Consider the following 25,172-nt stretch of genomic DNA (forward strand, 5'->3'; position numbering starts at 1 on the left):
TGGGTTACGTGCATTCCACAACACACTTCTGCAATTGCACAAGGCAAATATAAAATACGATACTAGGTGCAGAATTATGGTCCTGGAAGCCTGGTTTCCATTTTGTTTCTTTCCCATCAACTGCTGTCTGAATTTTTATCTGTACTGGAGATGCCAGAGTTTGAACACAGGACAATCTGCCATCTGATTAATTTCATTAACAAAGCTTGATTGTAAAAATCTTCAAACCAGTTTATACAAAGAATAAACTAATAAAACTACTGATGCAAACCTTTTTTTTTTTAAAAAAAACTATTTAAAACATTAAAAAAAATTGATAACTAAAAACAGATTAAAACACATGTCAGTATTCTACATATCTGGGCAGGCTTGCCTGCACAAAAATGCATTAAGCGGGCACCGAAAAGAGTACAGTTACGGTACTTGCCTGCTGTCAATAGGCAGGGAGTTCCACAGGGGCTGGCACACTAAATGATCAATTTCATACAAATGCAAACCAAATATTATGTGGTACCTCTAACACAGCCAGTTCCACAGATCAAAGTTTTCATGAGGGTATATGTTAATATGAGAACCAGAGCTTTTCTCTGGAGGGACGCATACCCCTAAACATTTTTGTGAATCTTTGTACTTTAGTCCATTTACTGTATTTATTTTTCCCAATTTGAACTATAAAATGAGTCAAAATGAGAGTACACCTACACATTTTTTTAGGGGGGGAAAACACTGGTCAAAACCAACCATCTATTTGGCAAAGGAGATCTTTGCAAACCGTGTGGCATCCAAGGATATCTAGATCAGAGAACCACCACTTAAGAACAGAGAGAATTTATACACAAAATATGATTTGGCACCCTAAGCAGTCCTGGGCATGGATTCTAATTGTAATCCCCATCATGTGTGGGATTTTTAAAAGATGCAAGTAATAAAGAGTAATATAATTATGTGACCCATGAAATCAATTTGAAACTCCGGACTTTGCGTGAGCATAAACAAGATCTCCAACTCATCCATTCAGACATTACGTTTTCCCCTTTCTGTGTGTGCAGGCAGATGTGAAATGACTCCCAGCTCAGGTTTGTTTTTTTTAATGCACCATGAGGTTCAGCCCCAAGAGAGGCATTAAATCATATATGGGCTTCTCTGTACTTTTTTTTTTAAGGGGTGGACAACAATAATTTGGTGACTAAGAAAAATGATCTGTTTCCTTTTTGTCCTCTTGGAACAACTCAGCCCAGCCACTTCTCAGAGGGACTCATTAGCATCTCTCACCTGTGTCAGGAAGGAGGGGGGAGACAATAAATAAGCCCTTGGGGATCCATTAAATTAAAACCACTAAATACAGAAGTTATCACAAAGAAATACACAGGCATAGTTTCTTTGACTACAGCATAGAGGGAAACAGAAACTGGTTAAAAGTCAAATCGGAATTTAATGTGAAAAAATGTCTCTTTATTTAATAAGTTGTCCTAGCTAAAGAGCAGCTACTAATACTATAGTTGACATGGACCAGAATCAATACAGCCAACCTATACTCCTTTGCAAACAGAAGGGGTTCTCAAGGGCTTGGCATACACTGGTTGCAGTACATAGTGAACCAAAACCATGAAGAGGCACCCAATGAAGACCACACAGAGAAGGGACAGCAGGACGAAGCGGCCGATAAAGAAGGTGTCGACAATCTGAGAAGACAAATGCACAAGTGACAGCTGAGCATATCAATGACAGCAGACTTTCTTGTTTTTCTTCTCCTTTGAATAATAATAATAATAATAATAATAATAATAATAATAATAATAATTTATTTATACCCCACCCATCTGGCTGGGTTTCCCACTCTGAGCGGCTCCCAACAGAATATTAAAAATAGAATCAAACATTAAAAACTTCCCTAAACAGGGCTGTCTTCAGATGTCTTCTAAAAGTCAAACAGTTGTTTATTTCCAACTCTATAATTCTAAGATAATATGGCTGGCTGGAGATCAGATCAAGGCCAGACAGGCTGAAGTTGTTGGTGTATGAAGGCAGTAAAGGGTTGCATTAAAGGCACACAAGGCCCAATTTGAAAAATGTTGCATAGATGTGCAATTAGATGGTTCCATTTCATCATCATCATCATCATCATCATCTATTTACACCCCACCCATCTGGCTGGGTTTCCCCAGCCACTCTGGACAGCTCCCAACAGAATATTAAAAACATGATAAAACATCAAGCATTAAAAACTTCCCTAAACAGGGCTGCCTTCAGATGTCTTCTAAAACTCAGATAGTTATTTCCTTGACATCTGATGGGAGGGTGTTCCACAGGGCAGGCGCCACTACTGAGAAGCCACTCTTAAATAAATAAAAGGTGTGCTCACAGATTAATAAAAGCAAGACTAATCTCCTGCGCTCAGGGTTACCATCTAAAAAGAAACGACACAAAAGGAAAGTGTATTTGGAGCAGGGAAAGCAAACTCGGGAAATAATTATTTGTTACAAAGCTCTTACACTGAGCAGCTGGAATGGAAAACAGTTCAACGAGAGGAGCCAAGCATTGAGGGTCTCTCAGCAGCACCAAGGAAGTGTCCCTGCACACTTCTTTCCTTGCCTGCCACACAGCCACTGCCAGATGGAATGGCTGCTGCATCTCATCCCTTGCTCCCTCTGCCTGGGTGAGCAAACACCGCGGAAAGACTTGAACATCAACCTTTTTGTGCGCCAAGCTCACTGACAGAGTCTCTCCACTAGGAGGCCTTATTGTGAAAGGCGAGGCAGGAAACTGAGGAAAGGGTTTCTTCATTGGTGATGGGAGTGTTTCAGCTCATGGAACTCTCTCCCTAAGAAGGCTTGCTTGGCTCCTAATCTGGTATCTTTTCAGGGCCATACAAAGGCCCATCTTTTAAAGTCCTACACTAGTGGACAAAATTGTGGGAACCTTTTGGGGAAAGTGTATTTCTGAGGTTTGATGACTGGCTCTCTAACACTCATGCTCATTGGCTACATTCAAATGAAGGAAAGCTACTGCATATCAACCTAAGCAAGTTGTGCTTCCTTTTTTCTGGTAATTTGGCTATAACTTTTGATAGAATACAGATAATTGAACAAACTTTGTTGCATTACATTCTTCATTAAATTATCTTTCCAGTGATATATAATTTTATGGTATTACTCCAAAACAAAGTGGTGTTATAAGCCATCAAACCTCGGAAACACGCTTTTTCCAAAAGGTTTCCACAATTTTGGCCACCATTGTATGTATATTTTAAGTACTGCTCTGTTGTTGGCTGTTTTACAGTCAATTTGAATTTTCCTGTCTTGCATTGATTTCATTGTTGATTGTATTTCATTATGAGCTATCCTGAGAGCCATATGCTAAAACTGCAACAATCAGAAGCCAAACATTGCAATGCCTTGCCAACTTCAAGAAGGAGACGATAGGTGAAATTCAATGTCTCAGGATAAAAAATCAAGAAAGAGTTAAAGAGAAACCACAGCAACAAAAAGAATCAGCAGCATATACTGTAGCTTTGGCCTCCGGTCAGAGGACTTATCCCACCAAATTCAACAAATTGTATTTCATATCAAATATATTCTCACGCAAGAGTGAATTCAATTCTTGTTTACAGTTTAAAAAAAAGCTGCTGGAATGAATAAATGCACAAATTAAAAGTCTCTGAGTTTTCCTTCCATGCTCATTAAGGCTTGAATTATTTGCAAGAAGCCATGGATCCGGCTGGCTTGTGCTCTGCCTGCCCCACGGTTGCCCCCCTGCCCTTGCAGTGGAAACTGAACTCCGGTAAGTTAAAGGGGACAGTTTGCCCTACAAACATAAGTGGAGATGCATACTAGGACAAGAGAGGAGGAGTGAGGTTAAAGCTGCCATACAAGAACCCCTGAACAGCCTGGGAAAAAAATATAATAAAAAGAAGAGTTTGGTAGTGAGGCACCCCACCCCATCAGTAAGAGACGGGTTCCCACACCCTCTTCCCAGCTCCTGGGACTGCTCTACACTCTGCTTACAGCAAAGGTGAGTTTCATGAAACAGCATTAACACAAGTTTGACCTCGGCTCCGCTACAGAACAAGTCTCCTGTGGGTGACATGTTTGCTCGCTCAACACACTGCACTTTTTAATTAGCCAATTAGCAGGCTTTGGGTGCCGAAAGCTCAGGGCATGTATTATTGATACCATATTGTGCTGGGCTGCTGCCGAGGCGAGTCCTAGAGATCCTCGGAATGGACTCTTTTGCGGTGCAGGAGTGTCTCTCAGAAAGAGACTGCACTGCTAAGTCCAGCTTCCACAGTTTCTCCTGATCCTGCTGTGATTCTATAGAGGAAAAGAACAATATGGAGGGTAGAGAGTGGTAGCTGAAATATGGCCAGGACTGAAAATTCAGATATACAGGGACAGATTTGCTTTGACACCAGGCTTAACCTAGTAATGGGTTCCAAAACAGAAGGAATACCGTACTGGCCTGAATACAAGCCTCACTTTTTTTTCCAAACTCTGACCATGAAAAGTTGAAGTGTGGCTTAAATTTGCAACCTTACAAAAATGGGCTTTTACGATATCGCTGCTGAAACAGACATACGGTAAAATGGAACGGGTGTGAGTGCCTGCGGAATTTTAAGGGAGCTGCTTATATTCAGGTGCGGCTTATATTCAGGCCAATACGGTATTACTTTGCAAGACTCTACACTCAGAGCAGATGACTGGTCCTTGCTGACACCTGCTAGGTATAAATATTTCCATGAAACAGGGCATTAGCTGAATGCCTGAACAGGGCATTAGCTGCTCTGCTTCTTAGGCCATGCAGCCTTCTTTGCTGGATCCACTGCTCTTTCTTCATTGCTTCTCCTTGCCTTTTTGCACCACCTCCATCACCAAGGCCAGAACATACTTGTGATATCACTTGTTCCCAGCTCCATATGTACAGCAGACTCCTGTTCATTTCCAACATAGACTTGTAACTCTACTGCTGCAGCCCCCCTTGGCTCCTAGAGGTCTCAAACCCATGGCACCTTTCCCACCTCTTAAGAAGCTAGGATGTCTCATATTGAACCAGTCTCCAACAGGCACTTCTTGGTGCCTTACTTAGCTCCTATGCCACCAGCAGTCTGGTCCTTCAGGACACAAGGCAGATCTGCCTTTGTGGATCAAGGGTGCCCTGAGCATCTTGTAGCCACACAAGAACTTGGTGCAGTTTTGCCATTATTATTACTGCAAGAAGCAAAGTTACAGGGAACCAGGCAGAGGGCCTTCTCAGCAGTGGCGCCCTCCCTTGAGATGTCAAGGAGATAAAGAACTACACAACTTTTAGAAGACATCTGAAGGCAGCCCTGTATTGGGAGGTTTTTAACGCTTGGTGTTTTTATTATGTTTTTAGATATGCTGTGAGCCGCCCAGAGTGGCTGGGGGAACCCAGCCAGATGGGCGAGGTATAAAATCATCATCATCAGTGTTAAGCAAAAGTGCATGTACAGGACTGCAAACTAGCATAGGTAGTGGCTTGCTGGTTCAGACCAAGAGACACCGAGGTCAGCATTCTTTGCAAGAATTCCAAGCAACCAAGTGGACCTACGAGGCATTGTTCAGTGGTCCAAAAAGTGGGCACTGGTCTACCTTCTGCCTACCCTTGAGTGAGAAAATAGCAATTCTACTATCCCTAGTTGCTCTCTGGAATGGAGTGGGGTGGAGGGAAAACTTTGCTGTGTGTATATCAGGAAGCTGTGCAACACTCACTCTGTCTTCCTTTCTTTTGCAAATATCACGCGGCATGCATCCAAGAGCACATCAGGGGGTGGGGGAGCACAATCAAGGCAAGGTCTGGATTTGTCACATTTAGTACCTAGCATAAATCTCCTTGCAGCTAAGGAGATGGGAGAAGTTGTATTCTGTCCTTGTCCTAGAAGCACAGACACTACTTAACAGGTGTCCATGACACTCTTGCTGTGGCAGAGTGGCACATTACATTACATGCTCTGCATGCAGAAAGCCCCAAGTTGAATTTCAGGCATCTCCAGGTAGGACCATCTGGAACCCTGGGGAGCCACTGCCAGTCCATGTTGACAGTAACTCGCTTGAAGGACCAGTGGTCTGACTCAGTACAGGGCAAATCCCTATTTTCCCATGTAATCACATTCTGGGCAGCACTCCAAATTGCAGTGACCCAGTTGGCAAGGGAAGATGCAATTCCACCCCCAACAGATGCTTTGGGGTCCGAGAAATGATGCTTTAATTCTCTGTAACAAGGGCGCATGTGCTATAAACTGAAACTGCAGACAATAAAGTTCTTCAGAAGAAGAAAGAAAGATACAGCTGTCCTAAGTAAGTCTAGGTGATTTCCCCTGCTGTTGGAGTGTGGCGGCAGCAGGGCCTTGTAGAGGAATGCAGTCAGGAAGGAGCCTTTGCGCCGGAGAGCTCAAAACATTCTCAGTGTCTCTAGGAGATGAAGACAGGAGAAGGACTATGTAATGAATGTGGAGTTTAAATAATTAGGACCAGGAAACCTTTGGGAAGAGGGAGAATTTCCTCCGAAGCTGATCCATGAGGGAGCCAAACTGCTGGTAATGGAAATTCAGACTGGGGGTGGGGGGGAGGTTGTTAATCTTGCAGCAGGGGAAAGCCTTGAGAAGGAACATTTGATTATCGGTGAAATCTGCTGGAGGCAGCAGCTGTGTTAGTGAAAGTGGGGGTTTGGGGGGAAAGCGGGTAGGATTACAGTTGCCTCTGGAGAAAGGGCACCCGGAGGTGGGATAAGCACTCTAATAGCAGCCAAGTGTCAGCACCAAGATAATTAAAAAAGAGCTTCCAGGATCAAAGATGATGTGATCATCACAATTAAAATCTGCATCTTCATTGCCAGCCATTTATACAGCGGTCTTCTTAACAGACTGTCAGTCTGTTAAATCAAAAGATTTAACTCTGAAGCAACAAAAAACTCCACCGTGAATAACTTTTCTCTTTCTCTTTTTAAATTTAGGGCAATGTAGAGAAATGGGTTGAGGGTTCAAGGCTTATGAAAAAGAGGACATGGAGAAGAATCTAGTAACTCTTTGGATCAAATAGTTTGGCCTTCTGCTTGTAGCATGTAGCAGCACAGATTTATGCATCTCACTGCAGCATTTATCATTCCACCTTCCAGGCTACAAATCCTTGCAAAGTGACTTACAAGTAACAAAGATTTATACCCTGCTTTTCCCTTTCAATAGAGGTGCTTGAAGGGCTTTCCAAAAATGCAAACACAGGCAGAAATTTAACAACAATCCACCATTAAAACACAATTGCCAGGCTGAAATTAACGTCAAAGACCTAGCAGACAAAGAGCCAAAACTAACCATCAATACATTAAAATTAAGCAACAACAGAAATCAAAAGCGTCTTGTTGTTACAGGTGGAACAAAAATAGAAGGGAAAAGTAACCTCTTGGGCAGGGTATCACCCCGAGAAAGCTCCACTGGATGCTGGAGACTGTTGGAGGCAAACAGGTAGGATGCAGTAATATCAGAGCACAATAATCAGGCAAGGAGGCAGGCAGAAGTGGGAGGAATAACAGGGAATGTGGCATTGGTGACCATGGGGTCACAGTGGAAAGCTTGCTGAATATATACAAGCTTTCAACCTATGCAGGTTTCTTAGTCAGAACATAGGTATTAAGCCAATTTCAGTTAAGAGCAAAGGCAACCATTAATGGAAGCTTGCGTAAGATTTGGTAGGTAGAGAAGAAGTAGCACTAATCCACACATACATGCCCCTAGCTATGTTGATGCAGGATGCCTCTGAATACCAGCTGCTGGGAATCACAAGCTGGGAGGGTACTGTTGTGTTTGTGTCTTCCTTGTGGGCTACCCAAAGGCACCTGGCTGGGTGCTGGGCTAGGTGGGTCTTTGGCCTGACCCAGCAGGGCTCTTTTTATCTTATGGTGAGGACAACTGGCTTAAATGGCTTTGAAGAGAGGATGAAACAAATCTACATAGGACACATCTATTGATTTAGCCACGATGACTAAATGAAACACCTGTGTTCAGAGGCAATGTGCGACTGATTACCATTTGGGGTGGGGGGGAAAGAGTAGGGAGGGCTACTGTCTTTATGCTCTGCTTGTGGGCTTTCCAAAGCCACTGTGGGGAACAGGACATTGGATTAGATGGACCTTCGCTCTAATCTTAAGACTTTTCTCTGCAATGAGATGTGGTGGAGCAGGAGTTAAAACAGTTATGCGAGGAGCTGTCAGGAAAACAAGTTGAACACATAGAGGGAAAGCTGGACCGTGTATAAATGATCAAAACCTTGTTCAATAAGCTGGGATATGCATGAGCTCCTTGCAGCCGCATGCAGTCCCTTCCAACAAGCAGGGAAACACACCAAGAAGCCAGTTAACCATAGTTTCCTGTTACATGCAAACCACGAAAATATGGTCACTGGCTTTCAAAGAAGCCAAGCTACAGAGCCATGGTTTAAAGCTGGCTTCTGTACAAACTGGGATTTGTAAGCCAAGGTATAGTTTAACTGTGGCTTCTTGGCTTGTTTCCTGCTACGTGTAAAGGGAGGAGTGATGGGGCTGAATATTCAGCCCAGGAACGCTCAGACAGATCCCTTCCCTTTCTCTCCCATGTGTGCACATACTTGATTTCCTAATTTAGGAACTAAAAACAGCTTTTTTTGTTTTCTCTATTGTTGACTTCCACTAGGAGTTGGAAGTCCTTGCAGATCTGCTGCAAGTTACTCAGAGATCTACCAGTTGACCCTGATCCACCTTCTTCCAACTACTGCTGGATATCAGAAAAATGAAAAAGGAGCAGAAAGAGGTACCAGATAGCTTCCACAATATTTTAACAAGCAGTCACAACCAGTTTCCTGCTAATATGCAATAAAGCTGGTCACAGGCAAGTATGCCCATGTGATGATGAACGCAAAGCCAGGCATCTTCTATGCACCTTCAAGTGAAGCAATCTATTTCTCTTGCAAATGACCCAGATTCACTTTGCAAACAGACCTCAGTGTAAAAGCATTTCCCCTCAGGCTGCTATAAGGCACCTTATAGGGTGACTTGGGTAAATAATGCAAACATTCCATTCCAGGGTCATCTTCCTAGCTCAAACTCTTAAAAAAAAAAATTTCTCCACTCCAATGTCTGAAGACAAAATTAGCTTCAGTCAAATCCCACTCGCCCCCAACAAAGATTCAATCGTGGACTGTCTAGACAAAAAACTCACTCCCTACTTTGGAATTAAGATTCCTCTGACATCAAGCGGATTGCAGAAACTTAAGTGCTGCCTTACACCAGGTCAGACTATTTGCCCTCCTCTGACTGGTACTCTTCAGGATCTTGGGCAGGGTCCGTCTCATTACCTGCTCATCATCTGAACTGTTTTTACCTAGAGATGCCATGGATTGAACCTAGCTCTGATCTATGAAACCTTCCCCACCAACTGCTCTCTTCCTTTTGTGCTTCACAGCAAGGAAGGAACTCCTTTTCTCCATGGGCAGATGGCAGCACTCCTATGCTGCATGAAGAGAAAGGAATCACTCTCTTTCCTTGCAAGCAGACTGCTTTGCTTCTATGCTACACACTGAGAAATGGAGTCCCTTTCTTAATGCATAGCAAAGAAATGCACTCCTGGCTCTTTCTCCCTCATTCCAGCACCTAGGCCTTGCTTTTTGTGGTTCTGTGTGCACTAAAGGTGTGGAATTGTACAAACTCTTGGCTCTTGCCCTGTCCAGTTCTGGAAAGAGTCACTGACAGCTTCCCACTGGAGTAATGTAGTTCTTGGCTTGAATAAGGATCCAAAACCCATTTCTGCATGTGCTTTACTACTAAGTTACCATTCCTTCCCTACACTGGAGATACAGCAATTGAACCAGGGACCTTCCGCATGCAAAGGACATGCCCTTCACCTGAACTATAACCCCTCCCACTATCTAGAGATCTTACTCTTTCAACTGGGTAAAAGGAAGCAGAGTGCAGACGGACAAAAGAAAATGTAAGTAAATGATAACAGTGGCAATGTGGAGGCGAAATGTTCTGATGAGTATTGTAAATTAAGCCATCGATTAATCTCAGGCAACAAACCGCAATGCTTTTTATACGGATTGATTTTTCCTTCTGTGTATCACTATATCACACATAACACCATTGTTTTTTAGAGGTACATTATGAAGCGCACCCACACTGCAATATTTTCTAGGAAACATTAGTTGAACGCATTTTGATTGTCCTTCATTTATCTCCATTACACCTAATGGTAATTATGGCTCTTATATTGGCACTGCAAGCTCCCTCAATCTCCAGCTAATGGGAGATTGCAATGGGAAGCCATCTTTCTTGTTTGGGAGATGCAAACCCTGAAGAGGCCCGGTTCACATTTCTCTGGCATGTAGGGCCTTAACATAGTGAACTGCTGAAGCAAGGGCACTCCTGCACCCATCACTAAGGAGGCATCCAAGGCCATGACCGCGTGATCCATACGCACCTGACGTACCTTCCTTGTGCCAGCATGTACCAAATAAAAATGTCTGCAGGGGCACACACAAATCTCCATGTATGGAAAAAGATGTGCAGTCTGTTGCATCTGCAAATAAGCCTGCCTGCATGATGGGGGCTGGGGGCTGCATGAACCAACATCTGAAATGGTTTTGTTCTTTCCCCTTCCTACCTACCTAATGCCATCAATCAAATGAAGAGATCAAGGGGCTCTCCAGAAGTCCTCTTCATTGTGCATTCATGATGATTTCTATTAATGTATCGGTATGGCTATATGTCATTTTGTTTCCAATACAGTATTCTCCTGGCCTGGGGAGTCAGGTAATGCCAAGGCGATACAAAGGCCTTCAGAAAGGCCTGTATTTGAAAGCAGGGCACTCAAATCGTTACCTTCCTTGTCTTGAAGAGGAAGGCCTCATTTCAGCTAGTGAGAATCCTCAAGTTACACACACACACAGCCACTTTTCAAATGAAAGGGGTTTTGTTTGTTTGTTTGTTTGTTTGTTGGCTTTGGGAATGGGAAGGGTCAAAGGGACAGAGAACCTGCTGCTAAATCAGGCTGTTTGAGAGATGTAATTAAACACTAACCACCACCACCCCACCCTCAAGACTTTCTTTTGTTTTTAACGGTTGACAAGAAAACTGTTTTCACAGGCCACATCTGTATTGTCTTCTTTTTCAGTATTTCACTTTTTTTTTTTTACGGTGGGTTTATTGTTTGTCGGGCGGAGTTGGTTTTTACTAGAGACTGTAAGCTGCTCTGGGAAGAAAGTTCCTCTAAAAGCAGGGCTATAAATTTCTGAATGAGTGAATGAATGAATCCTGCTGACTTTGTTCAGTCTAGACAATTAGCTACTAGGGCATGCCAGCTGGTTCTCTTCACTTCCAAACTTACTGGCTCCCACCTGACCTCTAAGCTTGCCTTCAGTCCACTGGTGTTCAAGGTACCTAAAGACACATCATCTGAGGCCCTCCGGTCCCTTTTCTGAGGGATGATTCAGAGCGTGATGAGAAGGGAGAGTCTTTTCAGTCATGGCTCCTCACCTGTGGAATGCTCTCCCCACTGAGTTCCATCTAGCACCTTCCCTTACATCCTTTCAGTACTAGTGAAAGGCTTCCCATTCCCCGCCTTCCTATGGCTCGTGGGGCTGTTTTTGATTACTGAATGAAAACATTTAATGTTTTATTCCCCCCCCCCAGCTATGGTATAATGCATTTATGTTTATGTATTTAAATGTAAGCTGACTGGAGACCTTCTAGGTAGCATGAGATTAATAAGTCAAATAACTAAATAGGTGCCTGCTCTCAGCCTGAACACCTGACTCCCAACTACCAATCGTGGCCTTACGTCATCTTGTAGCCCTTTCGTGGCAGCATGCTGAGTTCTCTTATCCCTTTCCCAACGATGACTCACTCAACCTGGCGGCATTTGATTTCCCTTGGGAAATGTTCAACCCCTTGTACTGATGCACATTCACTGGGACTATACTTGGTGCTAGAACTTGGCCCTCTTGAAATCTGTGTTGGCTTATAAACAGCATGTATTTGAAACCGTTAGTATGAAATGCTACAGATTTGTGGAGGGCAAGCTTCTCAATAACTTTACCTTAATTTCTGCAGCCGGTGCAGGCAACTCGCTGGCACGAGGGAAAAGCAACAGAACCAACGTGATGATCACAGCAGCTAAGAAAACCACAATGACAGAGAACCTGGGGAGAGAGAGTGGGGAGAAACCACAGGAATCACTGCTAATCCTAGCCACACTTTCTTAGAAGATTTAAATAAACCTGCATAGAGTTGCTCCATGTCACTACCTGGGCACACACTCCTTTAAATGCACCAATAGGGCAGAGCAGAAAGCAACCAGGGTAGTTCCCACCCTTTACCTTCCTGGTCATAGAATCCGCTCATTCCCTTGTCTGCTACCAGCAACCAAGAACCCAGGAATCTAGATGGTAGAAGGGAGCTATGACTGCCTTCTCTCCCACTGACTCAGGAAATTTAACAGACTATGCCAGGCATCCAGGTGTGAAGACCTGCACAGGACTTGGCTTCCAGTATGCTAGCATCTTCTGCTGTTTGCAAGCACCTCAGCTCCTCCTTGCATCAGTGGACAAAAGAACCTCCCAGAGCAGCCCCAAATGGACAAATCTGTAGCAAAGAGTGGCATTCAATGCACCCATTTCATTAGTGCAAGGATTTATGTTTGCACAACAGAACTCCACCCCCCTTCCCTCTCCAAATCTGTCTAGAGGATTGAGGGAACCCCAATAACAGATTTTGGGTTGGGGCGGGCGGGAAGTCCCATTCTGCACAAGTGTAAATCTTTGCTAATGGAATGAGCAACTTAGTGCTACATTGGATACAGCCCAAAGTGTTTAATGACTGTAACTTTAGGGTGCAATTTTCAAGAATCAATGCAACGACGCCAGTGAAAAGTACACTATGAATTTACCAGGACTGGATTCTACCTCACTACACTACAGGAAGGATCCTCGGAAGGATATGGCCAGTTCTGGAAAAAGTGTATTCTGCAACCCACATCCTTTTGATGCCAGCTTCCTTTCCTTTTTTTTTTTTAAATAGAAAAAGGCTGTGCAATAACTGCCAATATACACCATGTCTTGAGAAGCTAAAAGATGCACTTATTAGATTAAGTAGATGATATGTGGCTGCCAATTTTCCTTTGACATTGTTTATTACTTATAGACTTTGCCAAATAAGAACAAAAAATTGGCAATAATGTCCACTGCAAAGATAAAATCATAAAATGTTGTCTACATTTTTTTTTTAAAGGGGGGTGGGCAGAGACATAAGGTGACAATCATATGGCTCCGGTGAGGGGAGCCATAGGATACAAGATGGTTCCCTCCCTGGTATTGGGTATTCCCAGCTGCTGAAAAAATAGAAACCCTAGCCATACCAAAATTTGGGTACCTAGCCAATACCTGGAGATGAATTAGACAAGCAAAGACTCACTAATTTATCAAATCGTAAGTAAGAAAAGAAAGCCAAGTACACAAGCAAAATGATCAGGTAACCCTTCCTCATTAAAAATGCTATGAATATTTGATTTTACAAATGAAACATTATGCAGTAAAAAGGAAGATATTAAATATCCCAAGTCTTCCCTGAGAATAATTGGATAGAACATGGAGAACTCTTTCATTTTGTTTTGGTGGTGGCAGGGGATTTAATGAGTCTATTATACTTTTCAAATAATTTCACAATCCACATTTTGAATACTTGGGGTTTTGTTTTTTAAAGGCTGCTCTCCAATTAAATAAATCTTGGCTGGTTAATTATACAAGTTTCAGCGGATTAATTGATTAAATAAAACTTGCAACTTCAGAAAAACAATAGTTCTGAAGGAAAAAAGGATGCTCCTGTTTTACATGATATCATAGCAGGCATCACCCTAGAAAAGGCATTCACTCCTCTGTGAGAAAGATAAGGAAAGTTTCTTCTAAGCTGGTACTTGCTATCTGCAGTTTCCATTAGCACCTGCATTTTTAAAAGATTAGCTGTGACGAATTGGTGCACCTTTTCAGTTGATCAATTTTTATTTTTAAAAACATCACCTAAACATTGCTGCCCCAGTTTTTTTTATTTAAAAAACCCAATTAATCCGCAGTATTCTCCGCCCCTCTGAACATAGTTGCTTCGCTGTCAAAAAACACATGCAGAAAAATAATAATTCAGAATAGATCAGTAGCAGGCTGGTTAGCACCTTCGATATCTTTTCTGTCCCCTCCAAAAATCAATCAAGGGTCTCTTGTGACAAAGCACTAAAAATCACCACACCTTGAGCTCCCTGGAGTGAAAGGTGGGGAAGTAACATGTAATTAATTAAATGATGGAACCCAACCTTCTTCTGAGGAGGAATGGCTGAAATATTTGCCTGAAATCCATGTGGTTAGCAGTTTCCTCTCCAATTACTTTCCCAGCAGGAGACGGCACCTTACCTAGCGAGTCCAGAAGCTCTGGATAACAACACGCAGAGCAGCAAGGTCAGTACCCAGAGCAGCGCTAAGATAAATACTCCTGGCCCAACTCCAAGAATTGTGCCAGGCATCCTGCAAAGAAAGAAGCACTGCTGAACTTTTTGTTAGCATAGCACCACCTTTCCCATTCATTCCTGGGGGTTTGGTATCTGTGGAAGCTGTGCATTTCAACACCTCTTACAGGGTGGATTTGATTTAAATCAAATCGATTTAAATCACTAGTCAGATTTGATTTAAATCACTAGTCAGTAAGACTTGATTTAAATCTTTTTTTTACAGAAAGGCTCATTCTGGCTGGTATAATCTTAATATTTATAGCCATATGAAGGTTTCATTTTTGGAATAATAAATTTTCAGAGTAGTTTTTACAGTTATATAAAAAATTACTGATTTGGTTATACTATTAGAAATACATAGATAATTATGAAATTATTGCTTATATTTGGAAAACTTTTCTGCTGTACTTTATTGGAAGGAGAAAAATAATCATTTCCCTAATAACAATTTACTTAACTAAAACAATATTATAGCATATGTATCCATGTTTGCTAACTGATGTGGTTAAATGATTTTAAAAAACAACAACAGATTAAGTTTTAGCACACATAAAAACTTAAAACAAATCCTTATTTCCTGATGAATAGCCGTAGGACTATAATGTAACTTAAATAGAAAACTATCTTTAGAAAGATTTTTCCTCCAAAAGCATTTTATTTTAAAAATCCGATTTAAATAAAAAAAAAAACAATTTTTTTGATTATTATTTTTTAAAATCATTGATTTTTATCCACCCTGACCTCTTAAGATATTGCAACCCAATATTGCTTGATGGCTCTGAGATCAGGGGGTAAATTTTCATATAAATTTTCATACCATTGGGTGGCTTTTAGAATCAAGATGGCAGAGAGAACCTCTAAGAACTGATTCTTTGGTTTCTTAGAATTCTTGAACAACACCGAGTACAAGGTTGCTAATTTACAATATTTAGAAGCCATCTTTTAAGGGGGAATAACATTGCAAGGCAGTTCCCAAAATAGATTTTAAATACAGGTTATGAATCGAAATAAAAAAATTACAAAAATTATCTTAAGAACAATCAGTGTCCCCTGAAAAAAAATATAAGGATGGTGTATCATTACAATTACCGTATTTTTCGCCCTATAGGACGCACTTTCTCCCCTCCAAAAATGAAGGGGAAATGTGTGTGCGTCCTATGGGGCGAATGCAGGCTTTCGCTGAAGCCTGGAGAGCGAGAGGGGTCGGTGCGCACCGACCCCTCGCTCTCCAGGCTTCAGGAAGCTATGCGCAAGCCTTGGGAGCCCGCGGGAGTTCCCACCGGGCTCCGTAGGCTTGCGGATAGCAGCCTGCATCCCGAAACCCGGGGCGCGCAGCGTCAGTCTCCCACAGCTTGCGGAGAGCTGCCTGTATCCCAAATTTTTTTTTCTTTATTCCCACCCCCCCAAAAAAACTAGGTGCGCCCTATGGGCCGAAAAATACGGTACATGCAACAAGATAATACTACCAATGTATCAATGCAGTGTGTCCAAGTACTGTACATTTTGAATTTCTTTGAATTGTATGATTTTTGAATATATTATATGTAAAATTCTCTTTTAAAAACAACATGAACCATAAGTAACCATAAAAACAGTATCACCCAGCATAATGTAATTTAAAACCAATTAAGGAAAGCCATGAACATGCCATTCAGATACCAGTACGGCCATTCAATTACAGTGGTACCTCGGGTTAAGTACTTAATTCGTTCCGGAGGTCCGTTCTTAACCTGAAACTGTTCTTAACCTGAAGCACCACTTTAGCTAATGGGGCCTTCCACTGCCACCACGCGATTTCTGTTCTCATCTTGAAGCAAAGTTCTTAACACGAGGTACTATTTCTGGGTTAGCGGAGTCTGTAACCTGAAGCGTCTGTAACCTGAAGCGTATGTAACCCGAGGTACCACTGTACTGGTAAAAAGATCAACAGGAACCCAGGGCTTGTTTAGGAAAAAAAGCAAACTGAAAGAAACAAGTCTTTACTGCCCATCTGGAAGCTTGTAAAAATGTCTAGCAGAAGGGACAAAATTTTAAAAGGAGGAACATATGGCAACCCTAGACATGGGTTTAAAAAATGATCAAAAATAATGGATATTGAACCAAAAATGTAGGTCACTGGCCACAGTCAAACATGATTGCTGCCCCATAAAATGTGAAACTCCCTTAAGAGAACTCATGGATGAAAACATCGCATTGTCTTTATGCCCAATTTGTGGTTGGCCACTGTATGAAACAGGATCCTGGATGAGATGAAGGCCTGATCTTAGGTTCTCAGTTCCCAACTTGCAAAATAGAAATATTACAGACTTACTTCACAGCAAGTGAACGCTGCTTTTTCCTTCTTCTGGTGGGGCCTCTTGCGCCTTTCAAAGCAGCATCACAAACTAGGAGCAGAAATGCAACAGATTAAGCTTTCTCCCTTTTGCTGTGTTATGTTTCCATCCCACTTGATCACTAGAAGAACTTGTAACCAAGAGCATGAACTTTCCCTTTTGCTTTTCCAACACATCTGTGATGGCCTGGGATTTGGACTCGGAGGCTGAACCTGAGGAATCCCAGCACAGAAGTCCCCGCCTCCAGAACCAGCTGAGCCGGGGCTGGGGCTTGAAGCTGAAGGGTCCTCACCTGTGCTGGACCCTCAGGTGCAGGCATCAGCTGAGTCTGCTCTGGCTCCTGAGATGATGGAGGACCCATTGGCTACAGGTGCTCCACTCTCAGCCCCGTCTGGGGAAGGTGAGGTTGCCTCTGGGTCCGGTAACCCTCCATCCTCTCCTGAGCTGCAGAGGCAGAGAGGCTGAGGGAACTAAGTTCCCGCAGGAGGAGTGCTCGCCTCCAGGCCAGGAGAGGCGAGTCACCTGTGGACCGGGGCCGCCCTATGCCTCGGGGCAGATAAAAGCCAGCCAGCCCCAGTCCCAGGTTGCAGGAGCAACATTGTTGGTAGCCTGTTCCTGCCTGCACCTTGTCCTGCTCTTTTGCCGGAGCTCCTGACCTCACCTGACTCCCTGCCTTGGACCCAGCTTCAGCTTTGATGGACAGCCTCCATACCACACCCTCAACCTCGGACTGGACTCGGACCTCGCCGCACGGTTAACCCTCGGGACCAGCACAACATCTGAGCCTGAGGGCAGGGACTGTCTTGATCCATAAGCTATTCTGGGGGCTTCCAGGGAAGTGGAAGTGCAGGGTAAAAGCTAAGTAAAGTACCCCAACAAGGATCTCCAAGCTCAGGGCAGAACACAATAGTTCACATACCCTCGTTTGAGTTATATTTTTATTTATTCCATTCATTTACCGCCTTTTATCAGAAGATCCCAGGTCGGTGTACAACATTAAGAACATGCTTTGGCTTATGAACGTAATCCGTTCCAGAAGACTGTCCAATTTCTGAAATGTTCAAAAACTGAAAACGCAATACGGAAGCCTCAAAATGGAAAAATTAATACGAGAAACTCAATATGGAAGCCGCCTCGGGAGTTCGACTTCTGAGGTGCGTTCGAAAACGGAAGCAGTTACTTCCGGGTTTTTGGCGTTCCAAGTTCTGAAACGTTCGTCAACGGAGACGTTCAAAAACCGAGGTTCCACTGTAATAATAATAAAAAAGCATAACGATACGACGGAACAGTTATTAATAAAATAATCATTTTAGCAGTTAATAAAATAAATAATAATGATAAAATAAAAAATGATAAAATGACAATTGATAAAATAATCATTTTAGCAGTTAATAAAAAAATAAATTATAAACTAACAATTAATAAAACAATCATTTTAGCAGTTAATTAAATAAATGAAATAACTAATAATAAAACAATAATCACTTTAGCAGTTAATAAAATAATGATGATGAAATAAATAATAACAAAAAATAATCATTTTAGCAGTTAATAAAATAAATAAGACTGAAAATAAATAATAATAAAATAACAGTTAATAAAATAATCATATTACCATACCCCCCCAGCTTTAACAGGCCTCACAACAACCCTGCAAAGTAGGTCAGGCCAAGAAGTGATGGGGTAGGAGGAAAGAGAGGGAGGGGAGAGTAAAATAAATGCCTATTAAGCGCTTCTATGCTTTTAACAGTTGTGTGAAAGAGGAAAGTTGGGGTGGGGCGTGTTAGATAGATGCAGCTTCTCCCAAGAGCCCATAAAGCTTCACCTGTTGAATCCCTGCCTGGCACAACAAGGTGAGCCAAACCTCGCAGGGCTGTTGTATGAGAGGAAGTGCGAGACTGAAGCCCTTTGGAAACCAAAGCTTTGCCGCTGTAACAGACCCAGGGGTCGCCCCCTCACACAGCGGAGCCCAAAGCGGCGGCTGCCCCGCGCCCTACCTGCGGGCAAGTCCCGCACAGGCAGTGAAGGCCCCTCCGTGGAAGTTTTCAGTCCTCGTCTCAACCACCTTAACCAATCCCAGAGAAGATTCTAGTCCACCCCGCCCGGCAGGAGCCAATAACCACTTTCGTTTCATCCCTCTTTCCAGACTGGATTGGAGGTTACCATGGGCAACCCGAAGCCTTCTGCCCGAGGGCGCCGCGGCTTTTCGGGAACGCGCCGGCTGATTGGCTCAGGGGACGAAGGGGAGCGCGCTCTGAACCAATCGGCTTCTCGGCTTCTGCCCGCCGGCCTCGCCCGTCGGAACGAGAGCCGTCGCTGCCGCCGGGAGTCGCGCAGAATCAGACTGCCGCTCCGATGAGCGGGTGTGCTCGCTCTGTCCAAGGAACAATGCAATGCATGTTAATTGCATTTAAATAGATGCCGGGTTTTTTTCCCAAAACTGTCAAATTAGCTAGCGCTGGGGATGAGCTGAAAATAAGGATAACGAGAAGGCCTTCCGCAAGAAAGTGGCAAAGTTATTCCGAATTTGTGACCCACTTTTACTGTATAAACACAATGAGGGTTTAATTCTGCCTTTCCCCATGGTGCCCAAGATCACTGACAATAAAATGTGTGAGAGCTTGTCTACTTTTAAAATTTTCACTTTTGATCTTTTTCTCCTACTTCTTTATTTTCTCTTTGTTCTTTTTTCTTATATCTTCTCTTCCATTATCTTTCATTTCTCCTCTTTATTGTGAATAGTATTTTATAGAGATAAATAACTGTAAATATGAAAAGAGACAAAATATTTTCTAATTATTTTCTTGGTTATATGTATTTTCTCTTGTGTGTTTTCTTTTTTTGTATATTTGTTTTTTTTCTAATTTGTACTTAATGAAATAAAATTTTTAAAATGTGACACTGAAATAGGGGGTTATCATTCTTATTATTTTTTTCTATTTTAATGTTCCTATTGTACCAAAGGGCATAGCACAGATCCACAAATATGAAAAGTGAAAAGCATTGAAACAACTTTGGGTGCCCCCCTCCCAATCTATTAATTCATTTTTTTGGGCAAAGGTGGTGAGTGGTGTAGAGATGAAGTAGTGGTGTGTTTCTGCATTTTCTACCTCTGCTAAAACCTTTTTTTTACAGAGGAAAACATTCCTATGCTTGTCATGCTTGTGGTATTTTGAACATTAAGAGAAGATCCAAAATAGAAACACTTGTAATATCAACTTGCGACTAATTTACCATCTGTCCTTTTCCTCCCCCCCCCTTTTTTTTCCTTTTTCCCAGATTTGCTAAGGGACTGCAGTATCTGGATTTCTGTTTTGTTTAAAAGTCCAGCAGCGTCAGTAAGAAACGAAGATACTGTCTGTGTGAGCTCAGTCTTGCTTTTGCCTCTTGTTGACATATCCCCCAGCAGACAGCTTTAAAAGGGCATTAGACACATTTGTGATGTAGGGCTGGAGGGTGGGGGTGCAAGAGGGCCATTGGGCCCAGCGTGGGTGGGCGTGCAGAATTTTAGACAATTGCTGATTTGTTGGCATTTAATAAGTTTCTCAGCTTATTTATAGGCACAGGAGACCCAAATGTGACATGAGCTCTCAGCTTCGTGCTGCAAGTTTAAGCAAATAAAGAGGATACGATTTGGTAAAAGTCATAGCTTTTTTTTTTTTTTTGTTAGCTGATACAGATTTGGTCATATTAAACCAGGGGTAGGCAACCTAAGGCCCATGGGCCGGATGCGGCCCAAACGCCTTCTCAATCCGGCTCGCAGGTGGTCCGGGAATCAGCATGTTTTTACAGGAGTAGAATGTGTGCTTTTATTTTAAATGCATCTCTTGAGTTTTTTGTGGGGCATAGGAATTCGTTCATTTTTTTCTTCAAAATATAGTCTGGCCCACCACACGGTCTGAGGGACGGTGGACCGGCCGACAGCTAAAAAAGGTTGCTGACCCCTGTATTAAAGGGTTTTCAAAATGTTTATGATATATGCAAATATATGAACCCTGATGGCAGAAGATTAGACACAAAATTTAGTGTGTCATCTTTTTTAAAAAAATGTTATTATAGCTAGGGGTCTCATAAGCTGGAAGGGGCCCTGGGTCTCTATGAACTACTAAGAGGGCCTGCATTCATACAAGGTAAGGCTAATAATAATAATAATAATAATAATAAATACTATTACAATTTGTATACAACAGCAAGAAGGCTATTTATCCTCATGCTTTACTTGTGGACTTCCTGAAGGCATCTGGCTGGTCACTGTGGAAGCTGGAAGGGATATCTATGCTCAACAGAAATCCATGGATATGAAGAGATTTAATAGATGCCCTCAGTGCAAAGAGGTTTTAAAGATTGTCTAGGTTTCCATTATTTTCCAGGAGTGGCTTGTCAGTCTTTCTGGACACCCTGCCCTCACCCAAAACCATGATCTAGAACCCAGTTTCTCTCTCCGCCACATTCATATTCATACATTTCCTCTGTTCTCCATAACACAGGATTTCACAACACAGGGAATTAAGCTTTTCCAGATTCGAAACAGAGTTGGGAGGTGAAGAGGTGGGTGAGAGGGGGGAAAAGTTGATGGAACTGAACTGGAAAAAGAAGTTAGGGCAATTTACAGCTGCCTGACCTTTCTGAAACACCACTAACTTGGAGGAGAGCATGCAGATGGGAAAGGTCATAGCAACCCAGAGACAGAGGGCAGGGAATGTGAATAACACAATCCTTGCTTCTCTTTCCATAAATCAGCATTTGCACTCCAGATCCAGGTGTGCCACAGCAAGACAGGAATGCAGATTCCATCCCATAGTAAGAAAGGGAATGTAGGAGGGAAAAAATAATACAGTCAGGCTTAGGAACCATGCCTTAGGATGACCTCCCATTAACCCAAATGGTGTGTTTTTTTAAAGCACCTTTGAAAATATCTGACCTTTTAACCAAATGGCAATAAAGGAGGGCACAGGAGAGAAAAGCATCTTAGAAATTTGCGAGGGCGTCTCAGCCATGAACCGTAAATAATCACTAGCTCAAGGTAAGTATGCCTTTCCTGACCGATCATTGAGGAGTGGAAATATTCCGTGGAGGAGCTCACCCCAAAATGGACCTTCTCTAATGTATCGCCTGTGTTTCTTTGATCAACATTACTGACATCGCTGTGGATCACGGACTGAGTGACCCTACCCTGGATTTCCAACCCCCCAAAATGGTCCAGGTAGTAGATGAGAGGAAAGACTTCCGGAGAGTGCACCAGTCAGTGTAGCCATTGTGGGGATATATTAATAAATAGCCTGACTTGGTATTAGGCTGCTTAGATTCCTGGTTGTTGGTGTGGTTTCTTTGTCCTACTCTGAAGAAACCCTCAATTTCAGGGGTGGGGCACCTGATCTGGCTGGCGAACCAGATCATAAGCTCTCCTACCCCTCGGGGGGCGAAATTTGACAGGTGGGCATGGCTGGACACCTGTCAATCGGCTCACCTCACAATGAAATCACATGATGCTGGGACTTCAAAGCATCGTGCAGGGTCTTGCATGATGCCCTGGATCGCTGCTGAGCAGCAGGCTTGAAATCACTGGATGGGTGGTGACTGGTATATATTTATGCAGACATTTGTATTGATGCATTTATTTTGTATGTTTTAGCTTGCTGTGCACATATATGTTTTAGCTTGCTGTGCATATATATATATATATACGACCAGAGTACGCCAGGCATGTCTTCCACTGCCTCCTGCAGTTTGGTCAAACTCATGCTGGTAGCTTCGAGAACACTGTCCAACCATCTCGTCCTCTGTCGTCCCCTTCTCCTTGTGCCCTCCATCTTTCCCAACATCAGGGTCTTTTCCAGGGAGTCTTCTCTTCTCACAACGTGGCCAAAGTATTGGAGCCTCAGCTTCACGATCTGTCCTTCCAGTGAGCACTCAGGGCTGATTTCCTTAAGAATGGAGAGGTTTGATCTTCTTGCAGTCCATGGGACTCTCAAGAGTCTCCTCCAGCACCAGAATTCAAAAGCATCAATTCTTTGGCGATCAGCCTTCTTTATGGTCCAGCTCTCACTTCCATACATCACTACTGGGAAAACCATAGCTTTAACTATACGGACCTTTTTCGGCAAGGAGATGTCTCTGCTTTTTAAGATGCTGTCTGTATATATGGAAATGGTCTAAGTTAACAAAATAAGAAATATTATTACTTTCATTATGCACCAGGTTTCTGGGTGCTGACCAAACCCACCTTAGGCCTTACCAGGGTTGCTCCATCACATCAAGGATCCTGCACCATTCACTGGCATTGGAGCAGGCTCCTTCCAGCTCTGTGAAATTCATTTCATCTAAAGCTGCTGCCAAACATCCATTAAGCAGGAAACAATTTATAGCCCCTACTGAGTGGATCTGCCAGAACTTCATAAGACGTACCCTTAGGTGCCTTGTTCCCAGTAAATGCTAATATTACGACAGCTTCCAGAATAAGGCTTTACTTTGTGAAAGTGAAAGATTGTTTTGACCTTTTGCAAGTTTACATAGGCAGTGAATTTCTCTGCCGGACATCCAGTTCTTCTTGCAGTTTCTTTCTCCCCCCCTTTTTTTTTTGTTCTAAGACCTGTTCCAAAATGGAGCATCTCTGATTTCCTAGGCTATGTGCACATTGACATTTACTCTGGCTCCAGTGCGCTTCCACCACTGCTGTTTAAAGCTGCGAACACATGATGCTAGCCACAATCCACCTCTATCCATTCATTCCTTGAGTAATACTGTTTACTGATGTGTTTTCCTTCAACTTCTATCTGATTTGAAAACTTAAGCTATGGTTAATGCTCTAATGTTCCTTTCATACTCCAGTACCTGTTGAGTTATGGAACTGTGGCTACTTGACGGATATACCAACAGGTTTCACTAAATTTCACTCACACCTCTGGGTGTGACACAACAATGAATGTCGCTGGGCAACACCACTACTCCCCCCAAATTCTGCACATGTGTGCTTCCATTACCACATGATTCTCCCGTGAAAACAGCAGGAAAGAACTATGTGCTGGTGAGATTTCTGAACATGTACCATTTTATTCTATCTTGTGGCCACGACCAAGCGATGGAATCATGAAATACCTGCAGAGCAAAGTAATTACTAAGAAGAATCAACACAGCCATGCATCTTTTCTTGAAATAACAGCAGCTGATGTTGCAACTAAACAGAAGCATTGTGGTGACAGAAAATAGAAAATGATGTTGCCATTTCTAACAAAGCAGAATAAATACAACATTAACACAACTTGTACACATTTGCGTTTTAAAATGGCATTTCACAGCTGTTGCTTGATGCTTTTGCACATAGAAACCTTTCTATCTGATTTATCCCCAGCGTTGAATTCATAATATTCAAGCCCACAGCTCAGCTCTCTTTGTCTTGAACTATGAATCAGTCAGTACAGCACTGATCAATTTTATTTAACAGTTTTAATTTTATTCTTTTCCAGTCTATGCCAAAATCAGGGAGAGTACCCTTATCTGTGGATGGGTGGATCCCATGGAATGTACCTATTACTGTGCAATATGTAAGCTGCACTAAGAAGAGATTTGAACCCAGCTTGAGAGCTTAACACCGTCTACTACACTACACAGACTCTAATATAAACATGAACCCATTTTCAACCCTCAAACAAATCCCAACCAAGGAACCTTGAGAACTATCGCTCTATGAAAAGAAACCTGTGACAACTTAATCTGATTCATAGTGGTCTAAGTTTGCATTATAGATGAGACGCAAAATCACTTTCTTTGCATTTTGTAGGATGAGTGATGTGAATGCAAAATTCAAACCAGCTAGAGGTTTTTGCTTTGAATCTCTGTAGCTCTCCCAATCCCAGCTCACCCTACTAGTTTTGTACTCTGCATCAGAAACATCCATTCTTGCAGATAAGAGGGCATCAAAGGTGACTCTGGTGTCATGTGTGAAAACACCCATGGTTTAGTGTGTCCGCCAACTTCAACTTTATGTTCAAGCCAAGAGTACTGAGAGCTGATCCCTGGCTGAGCTCATCAGGTCACAACACTTGGAGATTTTGCATGTCTTCTTTTAACAGCAGGGAAAGATTATGTAGCACATCAAAGATGGCCTTACCACCCAGCAGAGACAGGCTGCAAGGTGCATCAGTGAGGTGTTAGTGGACAGAGCACAGCCTGCCTTACACCCACCAAAATAGCCTGCAACTTCCAGGAGCACTGTCCCCTTCCAACCTGTTTCAATTGCCCATCTGGGGCAATTCTGGTCCAGTCTGCTGGATTCAATCACACAGGGCTCATCCAGGCTTCTTTTTGCATCGCAC

The 25,172-nt window shown here is 42.7% G+C and overlaps 1 protein-coding gene and 1 long non-coding RNA gene across 2 annotated transcripts in view; both read right to left on the reverse strand.

The window, feature by feature from the left end:
- Nucleotides 1-25,172, reverse strand: part of LOC310750783 — a 287,025-nt gene that overhangs the window by 183,538 nt on the left and 78,315 nt on the right. The window lies entirely within an intron of this gene.
- TMEM218 (transmembrane protein 218) lies at nt 1,431-21,278 on the reverse strand (the record flags this gene model as incomplete). Its single annotated transcript, XM_083589283.1, has 5 exons — nt 1,431-1,682; nt 12,074-12,176; nt 16,839-16,911; nt 18,686-18,814; nt 21,269-21,278. 5 exons carry the CDS (start codon nt 21,276-21,278, stop codon nt 1,530-1,532), a joined length of 468 nt encoding a protein of 155 aa, XP_083445409.1. The 3' UTR covers nt 1,431-1,529.

This window comes from Podarcis filfolensis (genome assembly GCF_964270895.1).
Source record: "Podarcis filfolensis genome assembly, chromosome: 15".
NCBI lineage: Eukaryota > Metazoa > Chordata > Lepidosauria > Squamata > Lacertidae > Podarcis > Podarcis filfolensis.